Genomic DNA, 22,169 nt, shown 5'->3' on the forward strand with positions numbered 1-22,169 from the left:
AGGCTATTGCTTGATGGTCCAGTTAATCATTGTATGCAGGTGATAGGAATGTTTCTCTAAGAAATCCAAGAGAATTTTATGCACATCATTACTTCCAAAAAGGTGTTAGATAAAAACTTTATCAAGTTGAGTAGGTTGTATTCATAGTCTTAGGAAATAACTGGGTGTTGAATGTCATCAAGTGATGCTTGGGATGGCTCAGTAGGAGCATGCACTTCTCTTTTCTAATTTGTTTATTGGATATTACGTGAGTCACATGGAATTGCCAGTAATTTTTTTTTTTTTGGTCTTTTTCCTTTTTTTTATCGGTACCGGGGATCGAACTCACGACTGCCTGCTTGCAAGGCAGGCGCTTATGCCGCTGAGCTAAATCCCCAGCCCCTGGAATTGCCAGTATTTGAAGAACTTGACCTATAAATCAGCAACGGCATAAGGTCTGTCTAACAAATAACATACAAGCTTTTCTGCTGCTGATACATTCTTACCTTCTTGTAATCAGGCTACTTGGTCTTCTTAGTTTTAATACACAACTACATTCAGTCTGATATTGTGCCTAGAATTTTTAGATTTAAGATCATAATGATTGCCCTATAGTTTCGAGTTTCTGTTTTGATTGTAATTTTAAAAACTTAGAAATCAACAAACTTTTGCATATATTTATGGAATAAATAAACACTGTTAAGACTTACAAGTACAAGATGGAAAAAGTCAATCAAGCTGATTAACATATTCATCCCTTCAAAAAGGCATCATTTTTGTGATGTCATGCTAAAATGTAAAATATATTATTATTTACTATATTCATTATGGTGTACAATAGATCTCAGAGAAAAAAAGGCTTATCTTCCATGTGTACCTGTGGCTTTGTACCATTTTACCATTATCTCCCCACATCCATTACCCCAGCTTATACAAATCCCTTCTACTCTTTGATATCAGTGGTTCTACTTTGTTACATTTAAAAACATGAATTAGGAGATGGATCTTTATTTTTCTCTTTTCTAGAATATGTTGATTATTATAGGATTCATTGTTCTTCAAAGTTTTGTTAAAAATATATCTGTAAAATAGTCTAGGCTTGAGGCTGTTGAGAGCGAATATACGGGAATTCCAACTGTTTCTGGTTTATTCAGATTTTCATTTTATTGTATTTTTCACTTTTATCAGTACCAGGGATCGAACTCACGACCGCCTGCTTGTAAGGCAGGTGCTTATGCCGCTGAGCTAAATTATGCATAAAAATTTTCATTTAATTTGAGCTTTATTTTGTCTTATACTAAATGTTTTATTATTTTCATAACCTCCACTACATCTATGAGTGTGTTCCCTTTTTCATTCTTGGTATTACACATTTATTACTTCATTATTCCGTGATCAATCATTGATCAGGTACACTTCAATCAGGTTTTCTACTTTCTTATGTTTTTAAAAAGTTGGCTTGTTGGTAATTATTGTTTTTTCAAATTTTTCTTTTCCTATTGTTTCTGCTATTATCTTTGGTTTGTTTATTCGTTTTGATCTTTTTGAGACAGAGCTTTGTTATGAAGTTCAGACTGGTTGTGAACCCATTTTGTAACCCACACTGGCCTCAAACTTGCAAGTATTCTCCTATGTTAGTCTCCTAAATGGTAGGATTATAGGTGTGCACCACTATACCCAGACTCCAGTTTTTTATTTTTATTTTTTTTTTGGTGTGATTATTAAGAGTATCTTTCTACTACTTTTTAAAGATTTGTTCTATTAATCAAGTTGTCTAAATCCTTATTTGTTTTTAACCTTGATGATAAGTCCTAAACTAACAGATATATTAAAATCTCCTCTGATGATTGTAACTTTATTAAAAATTTTTAGCATTTCTAATTTAATTTATTTATGCTATCTTATTTGGCACATAAAATTTTACTGTGGATCGATCGCACATCTTATTAGTATATAAGAATCCCAATTTTATTTCATGTGATGTAGGAGTTCTCCAATGTATCGTATCATGAACTGATTTTCATTTTTCTGTGGTCTTACCACCTCTCTTCATTGCCTGCATTCCATTGTTTAATAGAGTGATCATGTTTTTCATCTCCATTCAATCTTTCCTCATCTTAGATTGCTCTGTTTTCATTACTGCTTATTTTTGTGACATAAATATAATATTCTCTCAAATCCTGTCAAGAATACAAATTAGGAGGTTTAAAAAGTATGTTTCTGTTCTTTATTGCTTACAGAGGGCAGGTAGTTCTGATTCCTCAGATAGGTCCCCTATTTCTAATCTACTGAACAGTCACACATATCCAGTTAATTTCCTTGTTGGCACATGATTGCTCACAGAAAATAGAAATGGAGAATGTAAATATCTTGAAAGCAGAATAGCAAAAGTAAGCCACAAGAGACCACAGCAAGCAGGAGCATTTCAAAGAAAAAGAGGGAGAGAGAGATCACAGTTATCTCCAGTGAGCCTCAGTCTAACTACCCTTGTTAGCCACCAGCCATGGCATTATTACAGACAGCAAGTTAGATAGAAATTAATATAGTGTCTAACAGAGATTGGACCCTCAAGCAAATAAGCAGAAAAGATGAAGACATCAAAACTGTGGCTGGAGATGAATCTAAAGAGGGCCAGGGCTCAAAGTGGAGACAGATAACCAGGCCAAGCCTCCTTAGAGATAAGCAGCAACTTCAAATTATAATATAATTAGCACCACCTGGTCAGGTGAACGCAGCGTGGCATCAGATGTGTAGGTGGGTCACCAGAACATCTGGGCCCATGCTCCCATCCCTTTTCAGGAATGCCTTCACTCTTTCTCTGAACCCTTGCTATATGACTCGTTTCCCTATTGGATAAATATTATAAGCTAAGCAACTATACTTGTAATCTTATAGCTGGTTGTAGTTTGACCCACGATGTACCCATGTCGTGACTTTGCTGTATAAATTACCCTTGACAAAAAGTCTCAGTGGCCACTCATTTGGGTATTCAGGAGCTAATCTTCTATTCTTTCTTTCCAATACATCTCTCCTAACTTCCTTCTTTGTTTCCTGACTTCATTCCTTGCTGCTGTGGGACCGGGAGCCTGGCACATGTGACATCTAACAGGCGAGGAGTTATTTTCCGTGTTCCCCTGTTTTTAAGTTTCTTTAGTTATTCTAGTGGGAACCCAAGGGGGAGTTTATGCATGTGCTTCATTTGCCATCTTGAGCTGAAAGATATTTTTCTGTTCTGGCATTTAAAGGCCCTTCCTGACTTGTTCATGTCAAACTAGCAGCAATATCACATAGCAGGGACCAAAATCAAAAGGATTGGGTGGTTCTGGGAGACAAGCCAGGGTGTGTATGTGGTGATAGTTGAAAAAATCTGCAGTTATTGAGGGTAAAGAAGAGATCAGGGGTTACATCCAATGAAAGAAAACAGGCATTTTTTGGGTCAGAAATGCAAGACTGTAAGTTTAGAGGGTTAGTCCGATGCACAAAATAATCTGTATTGGAAGAACAAGTGTGGAAGAGGTGGAATATTTCTTGGTCAGAGTTCAGGTGTGCACAAGGACAGGCAAGTTCTTAGGATTAACAATATTTTAGCATTCCGGTACATAGGCCAATTATGCCAAGCAAGTCTAGATATTTTGCAGGGGCCTCTCCCACTCTGGGCTTCTTCTGCATGTATCCCTGTTGAGACGATGTTAGTCTAAAAAATTGATTGTAGTTGCAGGACTCTTCTGACTCTACTTTGGGGAAGTACGACTTTGAGTGTCTCTTACTTCTGGGACCTACCTCTGGCCTAGGCTTTCCTTGGGACAATGAAGGGTTCTGGGGAATAGAGCTAGAATAAGAAGGGAACACGATGGCTCCCTAATCTTTCTAGTGTTCAACCCTTCCAGGATCACTTTCTAGAAATTCTAGTGGTCACAGCATCCCTTAAATGGCTTTTCAGCTAGGTGAGAAGCCACTGTCTGACTTCCTGAGGTCTAAAGAGATCTAGACATGTAAGGGGGACACTTGGTCATGATGGTCAAGCCCATTTTAGAGGCTGGGTAACAGGGCCAGTTGGGTCATGGCTGCAGAGGCAAAGTCTGAGGTCTAGGAAGGTTCTTTAGAAACATAAGAATCCTGTGTGAGTCCTGCCTGTCTCTGCCTTAGACTAGCTGTTCAGAGTCCTTTTTTTATTCTGACCACCTTGGAAAGTCTGTCTTCTGCCAGTCTGTTAAACTGATCATCTAACCAAGGCCAGAACCTGGACAGTGTATTTGAGTCTTAATTGCTTTTAGGTGCTTCTCTGAGTCTAGGCCCCTCTAGAGAGGAAACTTGGTTGCTGGCCATGGTTCTTGTTATCTCCAGCCACCATTTTTGCTGGTTTTACCTAGTCCCCTGCCTAGAACCACTGCCCATAGTCCCTTCAATCCTTAGCAATCCATGCATCAATTCCCTGTTTTTACCAACAGCCTTCATCCAAAAAAGGCCCTGCACTTCCCGTTTCACATCCCTTCCATCTGCACCATGGCAGGGAGGCGGTCCCTTTGTACTGCCATTTCAGATGTGTCCTCTAAGGTTCTGATGCTGTTGACTGAGCAGATGGACAGGAACGAGGGTCAAGTACAAAGCCTGAAGACACATGTAACCTTTAATCATGATTGTCAATTGACTGGATTAGGAAACACCTAGCAGATAGTCGTGCAAACTTCAGTGTCTGAGCGAGTCATGTTGGTGTGACCTTGGAGACTAAGTCAGGTTCTTAGCTCTTTCCTCTCTGGTGCTATTTCACTGCTCTCCTTTCTGGTTGCCACGAAGTGCGCAGTTTTGCTCTGCCAAGCTCTTCTGCCATGATTTTTCTGCCTTGGAGTCAACTGACCATGGGGTGAAACTTCTAAAACAGTGAACCAAATTATTATTTTACCCCAGTAATGAGATAGCTGATGAGCACAGCACAGTCCTCAGAAAGGCTTAAAGCTCTCCTGGGATCTCTTAAAAAGTAGATTTGAAGAAGCCAATAGCAGACCTCTAATCCCTTGCCAACTGGGATTGTTCTGTCTTATTTCATGAATACTCAGCCCCCTCAACTGTCTCATGAGCACAACCTCTCAGGTTCAAAGAGGATTAGGTGAGTGCAGGAAACACTGTACACATACACTCACACACACACTCACACAGTGAGAGAAAGAAAGAGAGGGAGAGAGAGAGAGAGAGAGAGAGAGAGAGAGAGAGAGAGAGAGAACAGCACATGTTCCCATGGTAAGTACAGAGTATTCTCTCTTAGGATCTACCAGAGTAGTGGCCTTTGGTTGTCTCAACGTTTTCTAATTCCAGCACTTCTCTGTCTCCCAAGAATAAAACTATACAAGAATAAACTAAAAGTATACCCCTTGGCCTAGGATGAAAGTCAACTTACTCCCAGGTTTTTCTTATTAAGATACAACTTTAACGACATCTCCAAAGTCAACTCATTGATTTTATATATACACATACATCCTACACTGTTGGAGATTACTACTTAATCAGACATACAAGAAAGTAAAAGATATATATGCTCAGTGTCGTAACAACTCCCCCTTTATAACCTTCTCTTTTATCCAAATCCTGTCATTTTTTCCCCCATTACAATGTCTTTAATTTCTTAGTCTCATTGCCACACACAGGCCATTACACACTGACATGAGTAAAAATTTTCACAAGTACACACACAGTACACACACATAAACAGGGACACAGATGCCCAAACCACATACCTGCACAGATTCACACACATGTGAAAGTAGACACACAAGTATATATTCACAAGCATATAGCTACACAAACACATCCACACTTGAACATACACACACCCATTCACGAGTTCTTCGTTGTCCAGCTTGAAAGTTATGGTTCACAATGGGAAATCTGATCCAGTGGCTGCTCCAAATGAATCCATGTGGCCAACCCATAACTGACCACATATATATGTGACAGTAGGCAGTTCCTAAGCAAACTCTAATACCATATTCTTAGACACTCACCCACCCCTCTCTTTTTGGTCCTCACTCTTCCTCTAGGTGAGTGAGGACACCATCTAGGGATGAAAGAGGGGAGGAGAAAGTCTGGATTATTCACATGGGGACAAACAAGTAACTATACTTTTGACACTATAACGTACATACTGTATGAAATCTATCAAATGTACCTTGAGGACATCTCCTTCAGCAAGTTCAAATGCTCTGGCTTTAAGCTGAATCCCCTTTCCTGGCTGGGTCTGAATGGAGTAGATGCATTCATGATTGTTATTGTAGTTCACAGGAAAGTTGGGGGAAAGCAAAGTGCCCTGTGTTCCCGTGACAGAATTCCCACACTCAGCTGGAAAGAGAAAGAGAATTACAATAATCACACATTAACTCACATTGGTTACAACTCACAGTGAATAATCTCATAAAGGTAACAAGTTTTTTTGCCTGCCTACCTATCCAAATGCCTGCTTATCTGTCTGTCTACAGGACAAACTTAAAGTATACCTGCTACCTATAGTACTGCGTTTCTCTCTCTGTCTTTGTCTTTCTGTCTGTTTCTGTGTGTATCTGTTTCTGTCTCTGTTTCTCCCTCTCTCATAGAAATTGAAACTAACCAGCTTTTCCTCTCACTATGTTGTAAAGCAGTTGTTTTCCACATCTGTTCAATTTGTATCATAGCAACAGAAATGACCAAGGAGGATGTTAGAAGAGAGGGAGCCAAGCAAGAAGACAGGGAGCCTTTCAGCATCAGAAGATGGAAACTAAGAGGAGACAAGATGGAATAATAATTGTTAACCCTGATGTGTAAAACACCATGATAGACAAAAGACCATTTCAGTCAACTGTCACAACAACCAACACCCTAAGGCCGGCACAGTTATCATCTTTAATCTAAAGACAAGGACTTAGTACTTAGCAATTTAGATCAAGGCTCTTAATTCACAAAGAGGAGGGGGTTGGAGTTCAGGGACTCTGAGGCTCTGGAGAAAGTTTTAGCATAGTCTCCTTGAAACACTGCTAATGATATCAGACCCTCCTGTGGAAATCTGTTTTTCCTTCTCCAGAATTAGTCATTTTTCTTCATTGTTCCTATACAGTTATTTATAACATGTATCACATTTTAATTGATTTATTTGTTAGTATCTTTTTCTCCATCACTGCACTGTGATCCTTTGAGATTGTCATATCTATCTTTCCAATACACACTTGGCTGGCTCGAGTTCTGCAAATGGAGGGGTGCAGCTCAGTGGTGGGACATGCTGACAACCTTGTGGTGGCACTCTAAGGGCTTGTTTGCAAAGCCCTTCTCTGCCTTCCTGTACTAGGACACCTATCTCATTGGTCCCTGCAGCTTGCTATTTACCTTTGCCCCCCACCCAAACTGTGAGTTACTTAGGGGATAGGCTCATGCTTGATGAATCAATGGATTTCCAAGGCTTAGCTCAGATCATCTGTAAGACAAATATTTGTTAAATGAATGAATGAATGAATATGGCATGCACTGACCTCAGAAAGATGTACAGTTCTAAAAATAATTAGGGTCCAGAAGGATGTAAATACAAGTCCAGATGGCAGACTCATTATTTGTCTGGGCATATGGGGAGTTTGAAGCATGTCTTGAATCTTTGTGGCTGATCATAGCAAGTCTGCTTTTTCTAAACCACCCCTCAATGTCCTTATCCTAGATGTAGTCCTTGGTTGGAAGGACCCTGAGTGGTCAAGATGCCATTATTTTGACCATAAAGTCAGCCCTAATTGCCTTGAGCAGGAGTGTGCTAGGCAGAGATGGGGCATGTGGAAAACTCCAGGGCTGAGTCTGCCACAGGCCTTGCCATATGCTTGTGTGGAACACATGCTTGTCCCTGGGCTATTCTTGGCCATTTTAAGATGGTGACCATGTCCTCCACCAAGTATACTTTTCATCTTTTACTTCTTGAGTCCTGCCCAGTTCAATGTCCTAAGACATTATATAAATCCTTATTTAGTTATGTTCAAGGTGAGATGTAGCCTCGCGAACTTTAAGCTCAGTTGGTGTGGAAAGCATTCAGATATCAGATGAATGTGCCAAGTTGGCACTTGGAGGGGCAGCAGTGGGCAGGCACTGTGGGGCAGTGGGTGCTGACAGTTTCAGCAGACAGGATTTTAGATGGTGCACACTTTCTGGGTGCCCTGAGATGAGAGTGATGGTTACAAAGGGCTGTGCACAGTTGAACATTATTACTTAGTCACACCACGTGGCATCTCTGGGGTTTCTCTCCATTGGCTCTAGGGTTACACTCCATTCCCCACCTTCTAGGCTGAGGTATGGGATGCAGTAGGATGAGCACAGACTTTCAAGGCGGGCAGACAGAAGACATATAAACTCTCTGAACCTTGGTCTCTTCATCTGTTTTTCTCTGGACAGTAAGAGTATCCTCACAAAACAGTAGAAAATAAACATGAAATTTTAGCTGTCAACTAAGTGACTATATGGGGAGTGGCTAGCACATAGTAGGTCCCCAGTCAGAGTTATTTCCTTCCTCTCCTCATATCTATGCCCAGTGAATCTATGTAGCTCTCCTGCTCCCGCTGCCTGTGATCTGTGCTGACAGCTTATGGGAAGGAAGCTCACCTTAGCTGCGTGGGGTTCACAGTGCCCTCACCACTCCTGATGTCTCTGAAACCCTGCTTAGTACCTGACAGTTGGATTTTTAAAAACATGGTCTTTGGTATATCCTTGGGCTGTTTTCCAGGTCCTGCTCCCTGCTGCATCTAGCTGTACACTCTGTCAGTGTCCACATTTTTCTTACACACCCAACACTTTTAGGAGGAAGGACAGAGCTAATAGGCTCAGATGTGACCAATCCTTGCCCAGGCCACCAGGTCATAACCTCCTGTCAGAGCCTTGCTTCCAAGTACCACGATGGGTATGAGAGAGTGCAGGGACATGATTCTTGCTTCTGGGAGAGTTTCCAAAGTAACAGGGGGAGGTGAGCAGATACACTGAGGAGCCAAAGACAAGCGTAAATGGAAACAAGTAAATGTTACAGAGAAACAAGCAATCATATGCCCAGGAAACTGCTGTCACTGATGCAGACATCTGTGACTTCTGTCACTCCTGTCAAAAGAGGTCTCATTCAGGGCAGAGGCTGTATCTTATTCATCAGTCTGGGGGGTCTGCGGGTGAGGATTAGGTCTTCTTCATAACACTGGGACTTTCAAGGACAGAACCATGTCTCTTGCTGCAGACTGGGGTCCCCTGCGGTCAGAATTGTTTCATCCATATCAAACACGGGGGCCCTGAAGTCAGGGTCTATGTCACCTCCTGTCACACTATGAATTAGAGCCCAAGGCTATCCATCTCCTTCTCAGCTGGGAATGTTCCTGGTGGTGCTGTGTGGGCTAAATCATCCAATTTGCACTTCTGCTGCACGTGGCAACTGGGAGCATCCCCTGGGTGGGCACTTTCTGAGATACCTCCCGAGTGAGCCTCTGCGGCAGGATGGTGGTAATTAGAGGTGATTATAATTGCTCTGCGTTATTAATAACATGTGAAACAGAAGACAAATGTAATAATAAAAATATTGTGAGGTGCCATGAACAAACAGTAATTGGAATAATAAGCTAAAGGATGAGTTTGTGTAATGAGATCAATGAGGCAGGAGCTTCAGCAGTGTGTGCATCTGTGGGCCTGCCTAACCCCATTCAAGAAAAAGTTTCCCCAGAACCACCTCACCGAGGATGTTTTACCAGAAACAAGCTGCTGGCAGTCAAGTGCCTGGAACCGAATGTGATTCTCTGTGTCTGAGTGTGGGCCCAGGTCAGGGTGTGGGAACTCTGGGAGATGAGATCATTTAATGGTTCAAAAACAAAACTCTGCAACTCTGTCTTAGCATTTCCTTTCTAAGACAGTAGAGGGCGATTGACAAAACAATGACTAATAATCACAAATAACAATAAAAAGGTTACTGGGAAAAATGATGGTAGTAATATGGTACCTCTGGTGTAGGTAAATTTTAGGCACCTCATCTAGATTAAGGCCTGAGAGTTGGGCAGTGTTATCACTGTTTTCTAGATGAAGAAGCTGAGGCTGAAGGTTTTAGTGACTAATGGTTGGTAAGAGTAGAAAGATTTGATCTTGGGCCTGTGTAACTGTGCAGCTGAGCCCGGATCCTCCTTCCAGCCTGTCCTCTGCAGAGCCCTTGGCATCATGGAATACTCAGGCAAGAATGCCCTCATGGGCTTTTTATCTCTTTAAGGTGCTAGGGATGGACCCCAGGATCTTGTGCACACTGAGCAAGAATCCTACCACTGAGCTATGACCCAGCTCCTCACAGACTTTTGAGATGCCCATTCCCATTTCAGGTGCAGTGCCGCTTTGAGCTGTTCTGTGTATTTTTATGGAGTTTTATGTAATACCTCGCTTTAAGTGAGTTCCATGGCTAATGGTAAGTACTCCACTAATTCAGCCTGTTTCAGCCAGTCCTGCATTGAGAGTATGAGCAAGCAGAGTCACGAGCCTTCCAAGCTAGACACAGCTAACAATTGGCCCAGCTCTCTGGGCTATCACCCTATTTTTCCCTACCCTCCTGGAGTCTGGAGCTCTAATCAGCCTTCTCTAGGGTTCTGGCAAGGAGGCAGGCAGGGCTGGGTGCCAACCTCCAACTGGCTGCCTCTCTGCTCTCAACATGTCTTGTTCTCTCAGCCTCTTGCTCCAGACCGATCTCTGAGCTCATCCTCAAACCCCCAACATGCTCATGGCCCTCTGGTCCTGACTTTCTAGTCTCTCTTCTCAGTTTCTCCAGATGTCAGCAAAAATGCACCTCAACAGTGAGGCCTTCCCTGCCTATTCTTTACAAAAGAGCAGCCTTACCTCGACTGCTTTCTAAGCTGACCTAATTTTTCTCTCCGTCTTGCAACACTGTTGCATGAATTACATATCTATGTGTTGATGGTTTGTATCTCCTCCACTACAATATGGGACCCTGAGTTGCCTGATGTGCAGGTAACAAGTTCTCTGAAAATGAATCTGACTTCTGCCCCTCCCTCCTCCTCCACTGAATGGATAGCTTTCCTAGGGATTCTCCCAGGACAAGCAGCTCCATCAGCCTAGTACAAACACCCACCCCTGCACCGAGACTCCACTTGAGCAAACCTAAGCCTCTTTCCTAAAACCCAATCCATCCCCCGTTCCCCATCCAGTTTTCTCTGTAAGATGCATCTGTAAGCAAGGGGCCTGTGTGGGAAGGTGGGAGAAGTGACAGTTTTGAAGTCAGCTTCATTTCAGAGCCAATGGGGGTTCACTTGGCAAAGATCAGGTTAGGCCGCAGAACAGCCTGCTAAGCAGGTGTCACCATCCTTATTTTACAGATAAGGAGGCTGGAGGAGAAGGAGATTCAGTCACTTGCCCACAGACCCACAGTAGCTCATCCTCAAACCCAGGCCCAATCACTGTTTGCCATGTGCAACCCACCACCTCACATCAATTGCCTACAAATTGCCCTCCCCCATTAAGTGAAGCAAAATGAAAGCACGTGACCACCTACCAACACACCTTGGCAGAGGCGAGCTCCACAGGCGCCGTCTGCCCCCCAGGCACGTGATTCGGGCTGTGCCCTCCAGACGGTACCCGGGGAAGCAGGAGAAGATCAGAGTGTCACCCACACCAAACTGCAAGCCCTTCCGGATGCTGTAGGCTGGGACCTCGGGCTCCTCACAGGGCTCCAGGTCATACTCTGCAAAGGTAGAGGGAAGGCTGGACTCAGAGACATTTTTCGGAGAACACACAGACTGAAATGACAGGGTAAGAAGGCCAGAGACAAAGACAGGCAAAGGGATAGACCATGCAAACCGGGTAATAAGAGGTAAAGAGAAAAGGGTGCATCCCAGGGAAGCTGAGACTGAGAGATGTTCAGGGAGGCCAAAGCGGGTAGTCTGGGTCCTCATTACTGTGAGCAGTGGATTAGTACATAGCGATTCTAAGGGACGCTGCCCAGAAGGACTTCTGAGGTTTTTTTTTTCCTCTTCTACTTCTTCATCTCCATTTGGACCCTGGACCTTACGGCCTGTGGGCTGTCCTGTGATTTTTCTTGAGGCACTGAACCAGATTAATCTCATCAACCTGTTCCAGAGGGTCAGAGCCTATGACCCAGCCTTGGACAACTCCCACTGGGGGAAAGATTCAAATTGTTTCATTAGAAGCTTTTACTTGATAATTCTGGCTTTGAGGCAGATGGTAAACATGGTGGGGTGACATTTACAGGCCAGAGATCTGTCTGGTGTTTCCAGTGACAACACAGAAGTGCTATTCCCATCCAAGTACTAACCAGGCCTGATCCTGCTTACTTCTGAGGTCACATGAGACTGGGCATGTGCAGGGTGGGATAGCCATAGACAACAGTGCCATTCCCTTATTCCACAAAGGGAAGAGCATCTTCCCTTTGAGACACAGTCCTCCTGGGCTTTTTGTGGTAAAGAGAGGGTCTCTCAGATGGGCTGAGGTATACTATTTGGATGTGTCTTATGGCCAGGGCTGCCCAGATGCAAGGCAGGTGGATTCTGCATGGTGGGCCAATGGGGGTTGTGCTGGGCCAAGGTCTAATTCCCAGGGGCTGACTCCTCTTGCTAATCTCAGTAAACTCTCTGATATCCCTGCTCCTGCTGGAGTGGGCATGAGCCCCTGGGGCAGCTTGCAACAGGAGTGCTAGGTGATTCAGCACAAGAGGAGCCAAGAGCCCTCTTTCCTTCCTGAATGCCAAATGAAACAGCTTTCTTTCCAGGCTTCCCAAACACAGAGACAACTATCTATCACTGAAAAATTAGCATTGATGAAGAAGATCCCAAGTGAGACTAAAACATTCTAATATGTTAATTTAAAACCCTTTCTTCTTTTTCTTCATTTTTTTTTACTGGCTGGAAATAGTGGAAGTGGAATCAGGAAAAGAATTTGGAGTTACTGGAGGAGATAGGAACTTTTGGGTTTGTTTTTGTTTTGTTTTTGGTACCAGGGATCGAACTCAAGACCTCACACTTGCCAGGCAGGCGCTTATGCCACTGAGTTAAATCCCTGGCCGAGGTAGGAACTTTTATGAAGTCCTCTAGTTCAGCCAACTGAGATCATGTTCAGAGTGAATCCTAAATCAGAAAAGAAGATTCTCTCAAAGAGCCTGTTAACTCCTTCCAGGATCATTATAGGGAAGTTCTTCCTTGTGTCTGAGCCAAATATCTTTTGCTGTAGTATTGAGGTCCTTCTCCCAGAGACTGGGGAGTAACAAATAGCCATCTGGTTAGGAAGGCCAGGGACTAGCAGCAAAGGGAGGGACAGAATATCTCGGCCATCTCTTCTTCCCAGAGACTCTCACAGTTTTTACCTGAGAAGGTGATGTTGAATCCTTCATATGACATGGAGAAATCAGAAATGAAGCGGACCTGCGCGGTGAAGTTGCCATAGAGCCCAGCACTGATGGGAGCTGGTAGCCTTGAGCCAGTCAACTGCCTCAGGGGCTGGGTGAAGCTGCCATTCTCTGTGATGAGGAGGTAGTCGTGGCCACTCTCCAGGTGAAAGGTATGGAAAGTAAAGAACACACCTGCAAGAGACCAGAGGGTCAGGTTGTGATGAGACAAGGGTTGCAGCAGCCCAGCTTCAGAATGGATCTGCCCGTGTTTCCAATTTGCAAATACCTGTCAGTGAGTACATCCAAGCATGCATAGTAAAGTGTTCAAGAGAATCTGAATGAATGGACCTTGGGTAATGATGAGTTCCAGGCGAGGAGAGGGGCTCCTCTTTATGGTCGACAACATTAGAGAGGCAGATTTATAGTTGGATCTATAAGAATGCTTCACAGCCATTCATTAATCCACTCAACAACTAGTTGTACATTTGTTGGACACTTCTATAGGCAAGAATCCAGGGTGAGGTGCAAGCAGATACACAAGACTTAAACAAATGGCTACAACACAAAAGGATGGGTGCTGTGTTAGATGTAGATCAGTGTGTCACAGGGCAGAAGAGATAGCAGTTTACAGCAGGAGAGGGAAATGTAGGACAGCCTCAGAAATCAGTGAACACTTGATTTGTAACTTAAAAAGACACATAGGGATGAACTTGGTAGGAGAAGAAAGCGTGTCCCAGCTAGGCGACCAGCCTGTGTCAAGGGCTTTGTGGGGAGCAGCATGTGGCTGCACACACCAGGGAGAATACTTGGAATTGAGGTTGGAAAGATAGGTGGAGGCCAGGCTTGATACTCTTCTTTCTGGAAACAACAAGGAGCCATTCTATCAGAGTAAATCAGATTTCAGTTTTAGGAAGATGTTGGTGGCTGTGAGGAGGACAAATGGAGTGAGGAGGCAGAGAGATCAGTTAGGATGGCAGCTGCCATAGGCTGGACTAGGGAGAATGGGATTTGGCAGAAGGGCAAGAACAGGAGATGACTGTGAGACCTAAGGCCAGAAGGTGGACAGCATTCAGCGGGCACCAATGCAAAGGAGACTAGAAAGAATGGTTGGGAGGGTCTTGACCTACAAGGGCACCTTTCAGAAAAGTAATAGATTCAGCCTCGAAAATCAGCCTTTTCAGCATCCAGTGAGTGTTAACTTAGTAGGCAGCTGGAAGGGAAGGTTTGCAAGTTCAGGATCAAGGTGGGACTACACAGCCAGATCTGAGAGTCACCAGCAAAGAAGTGATATTTGAAGGCACAGCATGGAGAAGACTGAGGAGAGTAGGCAAATGGTCAGAGAAGGGGAAATGGGAATCTGGAGAGAAATGATATGAGATGGAGAGGAAAAAAAGAAGGGTAGGGTAAGAAGAATCAGAGAGATGAACAGAGGAAGTATGCAAATGTCCCTTGCACAGGTGCCTGACATGCATCAAAGTATGTTTACACACAGAATCAAGGCTGAAGCCTCTGTCAAGTACCAAAGTACTACCAGTGGGGGAGAGGTTAAGAATATAAGATGAAAAGCAACAATACCCATTGACATTAAACACTAAATATTTGGCCAGGGATATGGCTCAGTGGCACAGTGCCTGCTTGGCAAGTGCAAGGTCATGAGTTCAATTCCTGGTATCAAAATAAAATAAAATAAACACCAAATATTTGGCACCACCATCCTGTTTCAGTGGCTTTGTAGTCAGGCTCTGTCAACTAGTAGGAAGACATGAAAATTCATTCACACCAGCCAGTTACCCTAAGGCATAAGTACAACTATTATCATCTCCATTTTGCACCCAAGGAAAATGAGTCACAAGATGAAATTTTTTTGCCTGAGATCTCACAACTGGTAGGTGGTGGTGCATGGTAGCTGGGATCTGAACAGAAGCAATCTGCCCACAGAAACAGCTGATCTGATCCAGGATGCTGTCTCACAAACCACAGAAGGAAAGAGATGTCAAGGTTGTAGGAAATGAGAAAATGGGGTCATGAGGAAGGTTATGGAGTGGCAGGATCTTAAAATCCAAAGCAGGTCATGAACGTGTTCAGGCTTCAGTTGTGTTTAGGTGGAAATACGTGTTAATGCCCATGCAGAAGTCAGTGTGCCCATGGGTATATGCATTGTGTTGGTGCCTGGGCAGAAGCATGACTGGAAAAGGAGTGCTGGGCCCACCTACCAGTCAAAGTGTGGTCCACAGACCAGTGGTATAGGTGTTTATTGGGAATGCAGGTATTGACCTCACTTGCAGATGCACTGACATGGAATTTGCATGCCAACTAACATGATTTGTAGGCATTTGAAAGTTGGAGAAAAAAATATCTCTAGATAATCACTGGTGTCCTTTTGATAAATGATAGTAGATCCAAGATCATAAAACTAAAGTATTTTAAAAGTTGTCATATGTTTGCCTCTCTGTTGATAAGAGCTAGTGACCAAGAATACACAGGCTCCCATGGGTTGTGGGTTTGAAGAGACCCAGTGATCCTGGCAAGAGTGGCAACAGTAAGGGGCTGTAGTTTGCAAATAACACATGTCCAGGAAACTGAGATGCAGCTGTGTATCCATTTATTCAAGGGCTTGAGCCCTAAGCACCTATCATGTGCTGCGCCTAGTGCTTAGTGCTGAGAAAATTATCCCAGTTCAGTGGAGGAGACAGATGCATCAGTTGTAAGAATCTACAGTGAAGCGTGAGGAAGAGTAGGGAACTCTATGCATTGGGAGTTGTAGGGGCTATGCAGGAGGCATGACCTTGTTATGAGAGGTGGCAAACGCAGAGGGGACGTATTGGGGGGTTTGCCTACATTACACTGTCCTGCTGACACGGAGACCTATGTGCAGATGAGCACACTCTTCTCCATCAAGAAGGCTGCTGAATAAACACCCTTCTCCCCTCCCTAGTACACAGGGTTGTATAGAGAGCAGGTCAGACACAGTAACAAGCAGAAACAAGTTGATTAAGTGCTCACTTTGGGCTCTATTCTCCTGGCATGCAAATGTGGTCCTCCCCAAGGAGTAAACATTTGGCTAGGATTCTGAGGATGAGCAAACAATTGAGATGAAACCCCTGGATTTCCCAGCTGTGCTGATTGCTTGGGTTTTTTTCGGTCACTGTGAGAAAATGAAGACATTGTCACAGAAATAGAGAAGTCCCAAGTTGGAGGTGGAATCTAGATTTGGAGTGACAGATACATACACTGGAGTAATCATGCAGAGCTGTAGAGATGGCATCAATACCACACTGGGGCAGAAGAGTGGGGATCAGATGCCTGCCTGTGAGCCCAAAGGCCACAGTCAAAGCTGCTTGGCATCCCCGGTGTTCTCTTTTCATCAGCTGTAACAAAGGGTGACAGCATCTTCTTCACAGATGGCACTTAATCCCTGAGTGAGGCACCCCAGGATGGTGCATCTAAATGCCCAGCATAGCCCTGGAAGGCATCAGGTGGGCACTACCAAGTCTCCTTTGCTCAGCTCATTTGTCCCCCAGTGGCCTTGTGGGTTAGGAGAGGTCTGACCCAGGATCTTCACAAGCATAGTCTCTGGACTCCTAAATTCACTATATCCTGTGTATGTGGCAAGCTAGGTAATTATGATTTTGATAATGTTTGGAATGTTCCCAGTTGGAGATGTTTTAGGGAGCAACCTGAGCCAGCAGCATAATGGTCAGTTACCCAGACATATCTTATGGGCAGAGCCTGAGAAGAAGGGTTCATGTCACCAATATACTCTCGGAGTTCCCTGTTTTCCAGGTTGAAAGCCAGCAGCTGGAGAAGCTGCAGGAAACAAGAAAAAGCAGATGGTCCAAGAGCTCTGAATCTGTCAAGGAGGCCCAGTGGAAAGTTTCACATAGTGTGATGAAGTCTGGGTTAGATGACATGGTTGAAGAGAATCTGAGAAGACTTCTGAGAAGAAGTAGATCTGGAAGGATGAAATTACCCAAGCAAAGGGTTTGGGCATCTTCACTGCTTCCCTGGATGGGGACAGGAGGTGGTTCTGGAGAGAAGAGCTTTCTGTGTAAAGCTCCAGAGGAGAAAGAAAGCCTGGCCACTTCCAGAAACTGAATGAAGGTTATGTGTAGCTAGAACTCAGCTTAGAGGGCTGGGTATGAGGCTGAGAAAGGTAAGGCAGGGTTGTAGGCCTCACTTGCTATTCTGTACTCTGGGGTTCTACACTAAGGGTTAGGGGAAGCCTTGACTTTGTTCTCAGGAAGTGACCCAGTCATTCATCCATAGCCTGCTGTTGATTCTCTGCCTGAACACATCTCATTCTGGCTAATTCCTGTTCATTCTTGAAGACAAACTTAGGTTTAACTCCAGGTCAATCATCTAACACCTTGGCTGGGTTCCAGCTGTTTCTGCCTCTGTGTTCTATCACAGAATGGCTAAGCTACATTGAGATCTGGGTTTAGCTCTCTGTCTCTAACCCTAGGGCCTAAACTCCAGAGTGCAGGTATTCAATAAGCATTGAAAGTAACTGACAAGCTGCGCAGACTTTCAGGCAATGACACAGAAAAGCACAGGGAAGCACACAGTACAGTGAGGGCATAGTCCGACACAGAAAATTTTGGCCACATGGGTTATATCTCCAAGAACAAAGGGAGTTTCCTTGACTGCCTGGAGCTCCCTACTTTGTTCCAAGAAGTGCTGGGCCAAACCAGCCAGGGCTGACCTCATAAGGCCAAAGTGAAACACTTAAATACACATGGAGGGACTAGAAATGACTTTCCCTCATTTTTTTCTTGGAATAAATAGTACATTTTACATGCAATACATATTTATTGCTCAAAATTAGAAAAGAACAGATAAAAGATGACAAGAGTACAGTACAGTAAGCACCTGACTTAGGAATGCGTTACCTTCCAGGAGAACCTTGTAAATTGGATACATTCATAATTTGACAAAATCAGTCTTACATACTTGTGAATGTTTGCAACTCAAATGCTTATAAGTGAGGGATTTGCTGTATTAACATCTTGGGATAGATCCTTTCAGACTGTTTTTCATGCAAATATCCTTGTTTATGCTTTACAAATATAACCTAGTCTTTTGGCAAACTCTGTTACTGAATGATTTGTTGCGATCACTTCTATAGATCTGTAAAGATATTTTCCTATTACTCATTTTAATAGCTGCCTAGTATTTCATTCTGTGGCTGTACCATATACCATATTTCTTTACAGATGGACATTTGAACAGTTCTTGATTTTTTCAATATCAATAAATGCTTTAGTGGACATTCTTGCAACTACAACTTGATGTATAGTTGTACTTAGTTTCCTCAGGTAAATTCCAGTAGGTGGAACTGCTGGGTCCAAAGGCATGAGTGTTTTGAAGGCTTCTGATTCCTGTCATGGAACCAGCCCCTAGAAATATGAACCGCCTCTAACCAGCAGGTCAGCAGTAAGAGCACTCGCGGGCCCACACTCTCCCCCCATGGTATGGTTTTCTTTGATGACTTGCAGAGAGAAATGGAATTCCATTACTGGTTGAAATTGCATTTTGTTAATTATTGGCAGCGCTGATGTTTTTCAATTTGTCTTTCATCAATTATGAAGCATTACTTTATAGCTCTTGCTCATTTTGCAGGCCAGTGGGCCAAGCCTATTTCCCTTGAAGAGTTTTAAAAGCTCTTTATGCCTCAGGTTGGTGCTCCTTAGTTAGTTACATGTATTGCGAATTTTCTTTTGCCCATTTACCATTTGACTTGTTTTTTAAAACATAAATTCTATCGGTTTTATTTAATTGAATCTTACAGCCTCTGCCTTTATCAATTCTGCTGGTGGTGTTTCTTTTAAAGCTATAGCCCCAGCTGATGTTAGATATCTCTGTTTTCCTAGTGCTGGAACTCACATGTCTAAGTATATGAAGGAGATACACTGGGCTCTAACATTTTTTTCAAGTGGTTACGCATACTGTTTTAACATCATTTATTAAATAACCCTTCCTGTCTTCAGTGTATCTGAAGTGACACTTTAATTGTATACTAAACTACCTCCTTGTCACATGTTCACAGGCATTTGCACATATAAGCAAAAGAATACCTTTTGGGACCTTTACTGTCCCTCACTGACTTGAATGTCCACTCACACTCACACCACACTGCGAGCATTATTTAGTCCACTACACTTCAGTATCTGGGAGGTTATTCTTCCAGTTCAATTTTTCCCCTGGGTTCTTTTGCAAACTTCCAGATCATTAAATTAAAGGCAAGCATCAGGATAATTGGTGAGGTATTCTTAAGAAATAAATGCCTGGTTTCTACCCCCAGTGAAGAAAATCAAAACCTGTAAGGTGGGCCTTGGCATTATCTACTGTACTTGAAAAGATGAACGGTAGAATGAGCTTTCAGAGTAAAGACTGCATCTGTCTGATTCCCACCAATCCTCAGCCTTGGTGTCTGCCCCCTGGGTGATATTTAATGACTAATTGTTGGATGAAAGATGTATTAACTAACATTATTTTCAAACCAACATCATTACCTTAAACTTGGACCACCAAAGCCACTTATGCAAGGGAAGCTGAGACAATGGTGCACGCTGGTGAGGAACCAGAATGTGTGACACCTGAGGATGACCCCTAACTGAAGGGATGAATACAGAAGATGATAACAGAGTGAGTGTGAGCATCATTATGTAGGAAGAGGATCACTGTGTTCAGAATGTGAGAGGTGGATATGAGCAAGAGGGAGCAAAGGAGCACCCAGCTCCACTGGGAGTTCCTCCAGGACACGGTACAGGGATGAAGGTCTCAGACACACTGAATGATTACTGAGAAAGAACAGATTTATCAAAAATGGTAAGAAATGTCCTTTGTGGAATGAATTGGTACCCTCACCACCATACACGTGTGGAGACAGAAGATGTGTCTCTGTCTTGTGAGAGGTGATTTAGAGAAGATTTTTGCATGAGTGGGATTTGATGGCTGGTAAACCAGTAAGATCTCTTTCAGTATGGAGATTCTAAATTCTGTGATTCAAAGAGATGAGAAGGTTCTGGAAGTTTTCTTGTTGGTTAGAAAAATTCAGACTACATATACATGTCAACATACAGGGAAATCCCCATTGAAGTCACCATAACATGAGGATTTGGGGCTGTGACTTTGGTCACTTTCTAACACCTGCCACAGGCCCCAACACTAACACTCACCCTTTCCATGCGATGTTTCAATGATCCAAGTGCAGTTCAAGTTGTTGGGGTAGAAGTCAGGGAACCCTGGTGACAAGATGGTTCCACTGGAGCCTTGAATGAAACCACCACAGAGAGCTGCAGGAGAGGAGAGGGCAGTGAAAGACCAGAGTGGTTCTAGAAGCTCACGATTCTCCTGAGACCCAACATCCCAACTCCACTCAAAACCCCAACCCTCACTCATGGGCAGGACAGCCAGTAGTCCTTCCTCCGTCTGGGTTTTCAAGGTAGGGAAGGGACACCCTCCTTCAGTACCCCCTAATGGTGTGCCTCACCTTCACAGCTGGGCAGTGCCCGGCTCCACTGGAAGTTGGGCTCACACTCTAGTGGCTCCCCGTCACTTAAGGTGTAGCCAGAATCACAGCTGAATGTCACCAGAGCACCGACATAGAAGTCATTCCCGTGCCGCTGGCCGTTGACCGGAATCCCTGGGTCCAGACAGTGGTCTGACTGCAGTGTTATCGCTAGAAAAGAGAGGCTGCCGCTAGAAAAGACAGCATGCACTGTTCCCACAGAGGGACTCCAGTTGGGTCACAGAGAAAGGAAAGAGAGGTCCACATTCACAGAAAGCTGGAATCACCATTCACCAACTTGTTAAGCGGGGCTGCTGGAATTTGTGAAGAGTTTGAAGACCTATCTCTTAGATAAAGCAGGCTTGATGGTTTTCTCCTCGGCTCATTCAATCGGTAACAGCTGAGTGTTCACTGTAGTTTGGGCTCTGTGCTAAGACTTAGGGATATAAACAGGGATCAGAAAATACCCTATCCTCATGGTCCTCTCAATTCTAACTTTCTATTTCAGTCTCACCTTAAACTGAGGGGATGAATACAGTAGATGATAACAGAGTGAGTGTGAGCACTCACTATTTTACTATTTTATGTGATGCTATTTTACTTCATGTTTATGGTCAAATACTGTCCCTAATGTACCCCTCATGGTAGCACTCAGCTGCATGCAGAGGAATCTGTGAGGTATGCAACCTAGTACAGAGGTCATGGGCAACTCTTAGCTCCCATGATCCTTGAGAGATTCCAAGCACAAGGGAGCACCTTCCAAAGGGAGCAACCTAACTGGGTCTTTTCACCTACCTGGGCCAACCATGTTACCCACCTCTCTGCACCTCCCCACAAAGACTCACTTTCATAGCGGAGCTGGAAGCCAATATCCGAGTGACTCTTGTCAGTAGAGAAGAGGAGGTAGAGGTAGTTGCTGGTGCTGATGAGGAACTGGGGGACCTGGGTCCCATGGTAAACTCCAATCAATGGTGCCGAGTATGTCCGTCCATCTCGCACTTCCAGGGTGTCATAGTTGACCTCAGTTTTAAATCTGCCAAATGATGCAAATGAAGACTTCTGGAGAAAACCAAGGCTTATTAATTTGCAAATGACAAAAGCTCCACCTTACCCAGGCATACTGATCATGGGGACTGCAATGTTCTATGTGAGGGGTCTGTAAACTAAAGTTACATGGCCAAGTTTGATCTATGATCTAGAAAGCAAAGATTGGTTTTTACTTTTACAAAGGGTTTCAGAAAAAAAAATAATAAAGAACATGTAACAGAGATCTGCAAGTGGTCCAAGATATTATCTGGCTCACTACAGAAAAGTGTGAAGACTTAC

At 43.6% G+C, this 22,169-nt stretch overlaps 1 protein-coding gene across 9 annotated transcripts in view; it reads right to left on the reverse strand.

Moving 5' to 3' along the window:
- The window catches only part of Csmd2 (CUB and Sushi multiple domains 2), a 566,560-nt gene that overhangs the window by 165,583 nt on the left and 378,808 nt on the right, over nucleotides 1–22,169 (reverse strand). For all 9 annotated transcript variants that reach the window (XM_063236033.1, XM_063236032.1, XM_063236031.1 and 6 more), the window contains 6 exons: nucleotides 21,689–21,876; nucleotides 20,826–21,014; nucleotides 20,512–20,628; nucleotides 13,310–13,525; nucleotides 11,486–11,674; nucleotides 6,140–6,309 (listed from right to left, as the gene is read on the reverse strand). In XM_063236033.1, coding sequence (XP_063092103.1) covers nucleotides 6,140–6,309; nucleotides 11,486–11,674; nucleotides 13,310–13,525; nucleotides 20,512–20,628; nucleotides 20,826–21,014; nucleotides 21,689–21,876 — 1,069 coding nt within the window. The remainder of the gene's footprint in view (nucleotides 1–6,139; nucleotides 6,310–11,485; nucleotides 11,675–13,309; nucleotides 13,526–20,511; nucleotides 20,629–20,825; nucleotides 21,015–21,688; nucleotides 21,877–22,169) is intronic.

This window comes from Cavia porcellus, unplaced genomic scaffold (genome assembly GCF_034190915.1).
Source record: "Cavia porcellus strain 051 isolate PalLab524CR breed Dunkin Hartley unplaced genomic scaffold, mCavPor4.1 scaffold_25, whole genome shotgun sequence".
Lineage (NCBI taxonomy): Eukaryota > Metazoa > Chordata > Mammalia > Rodentia > Caviidae > Cavia > Cavia porcellus.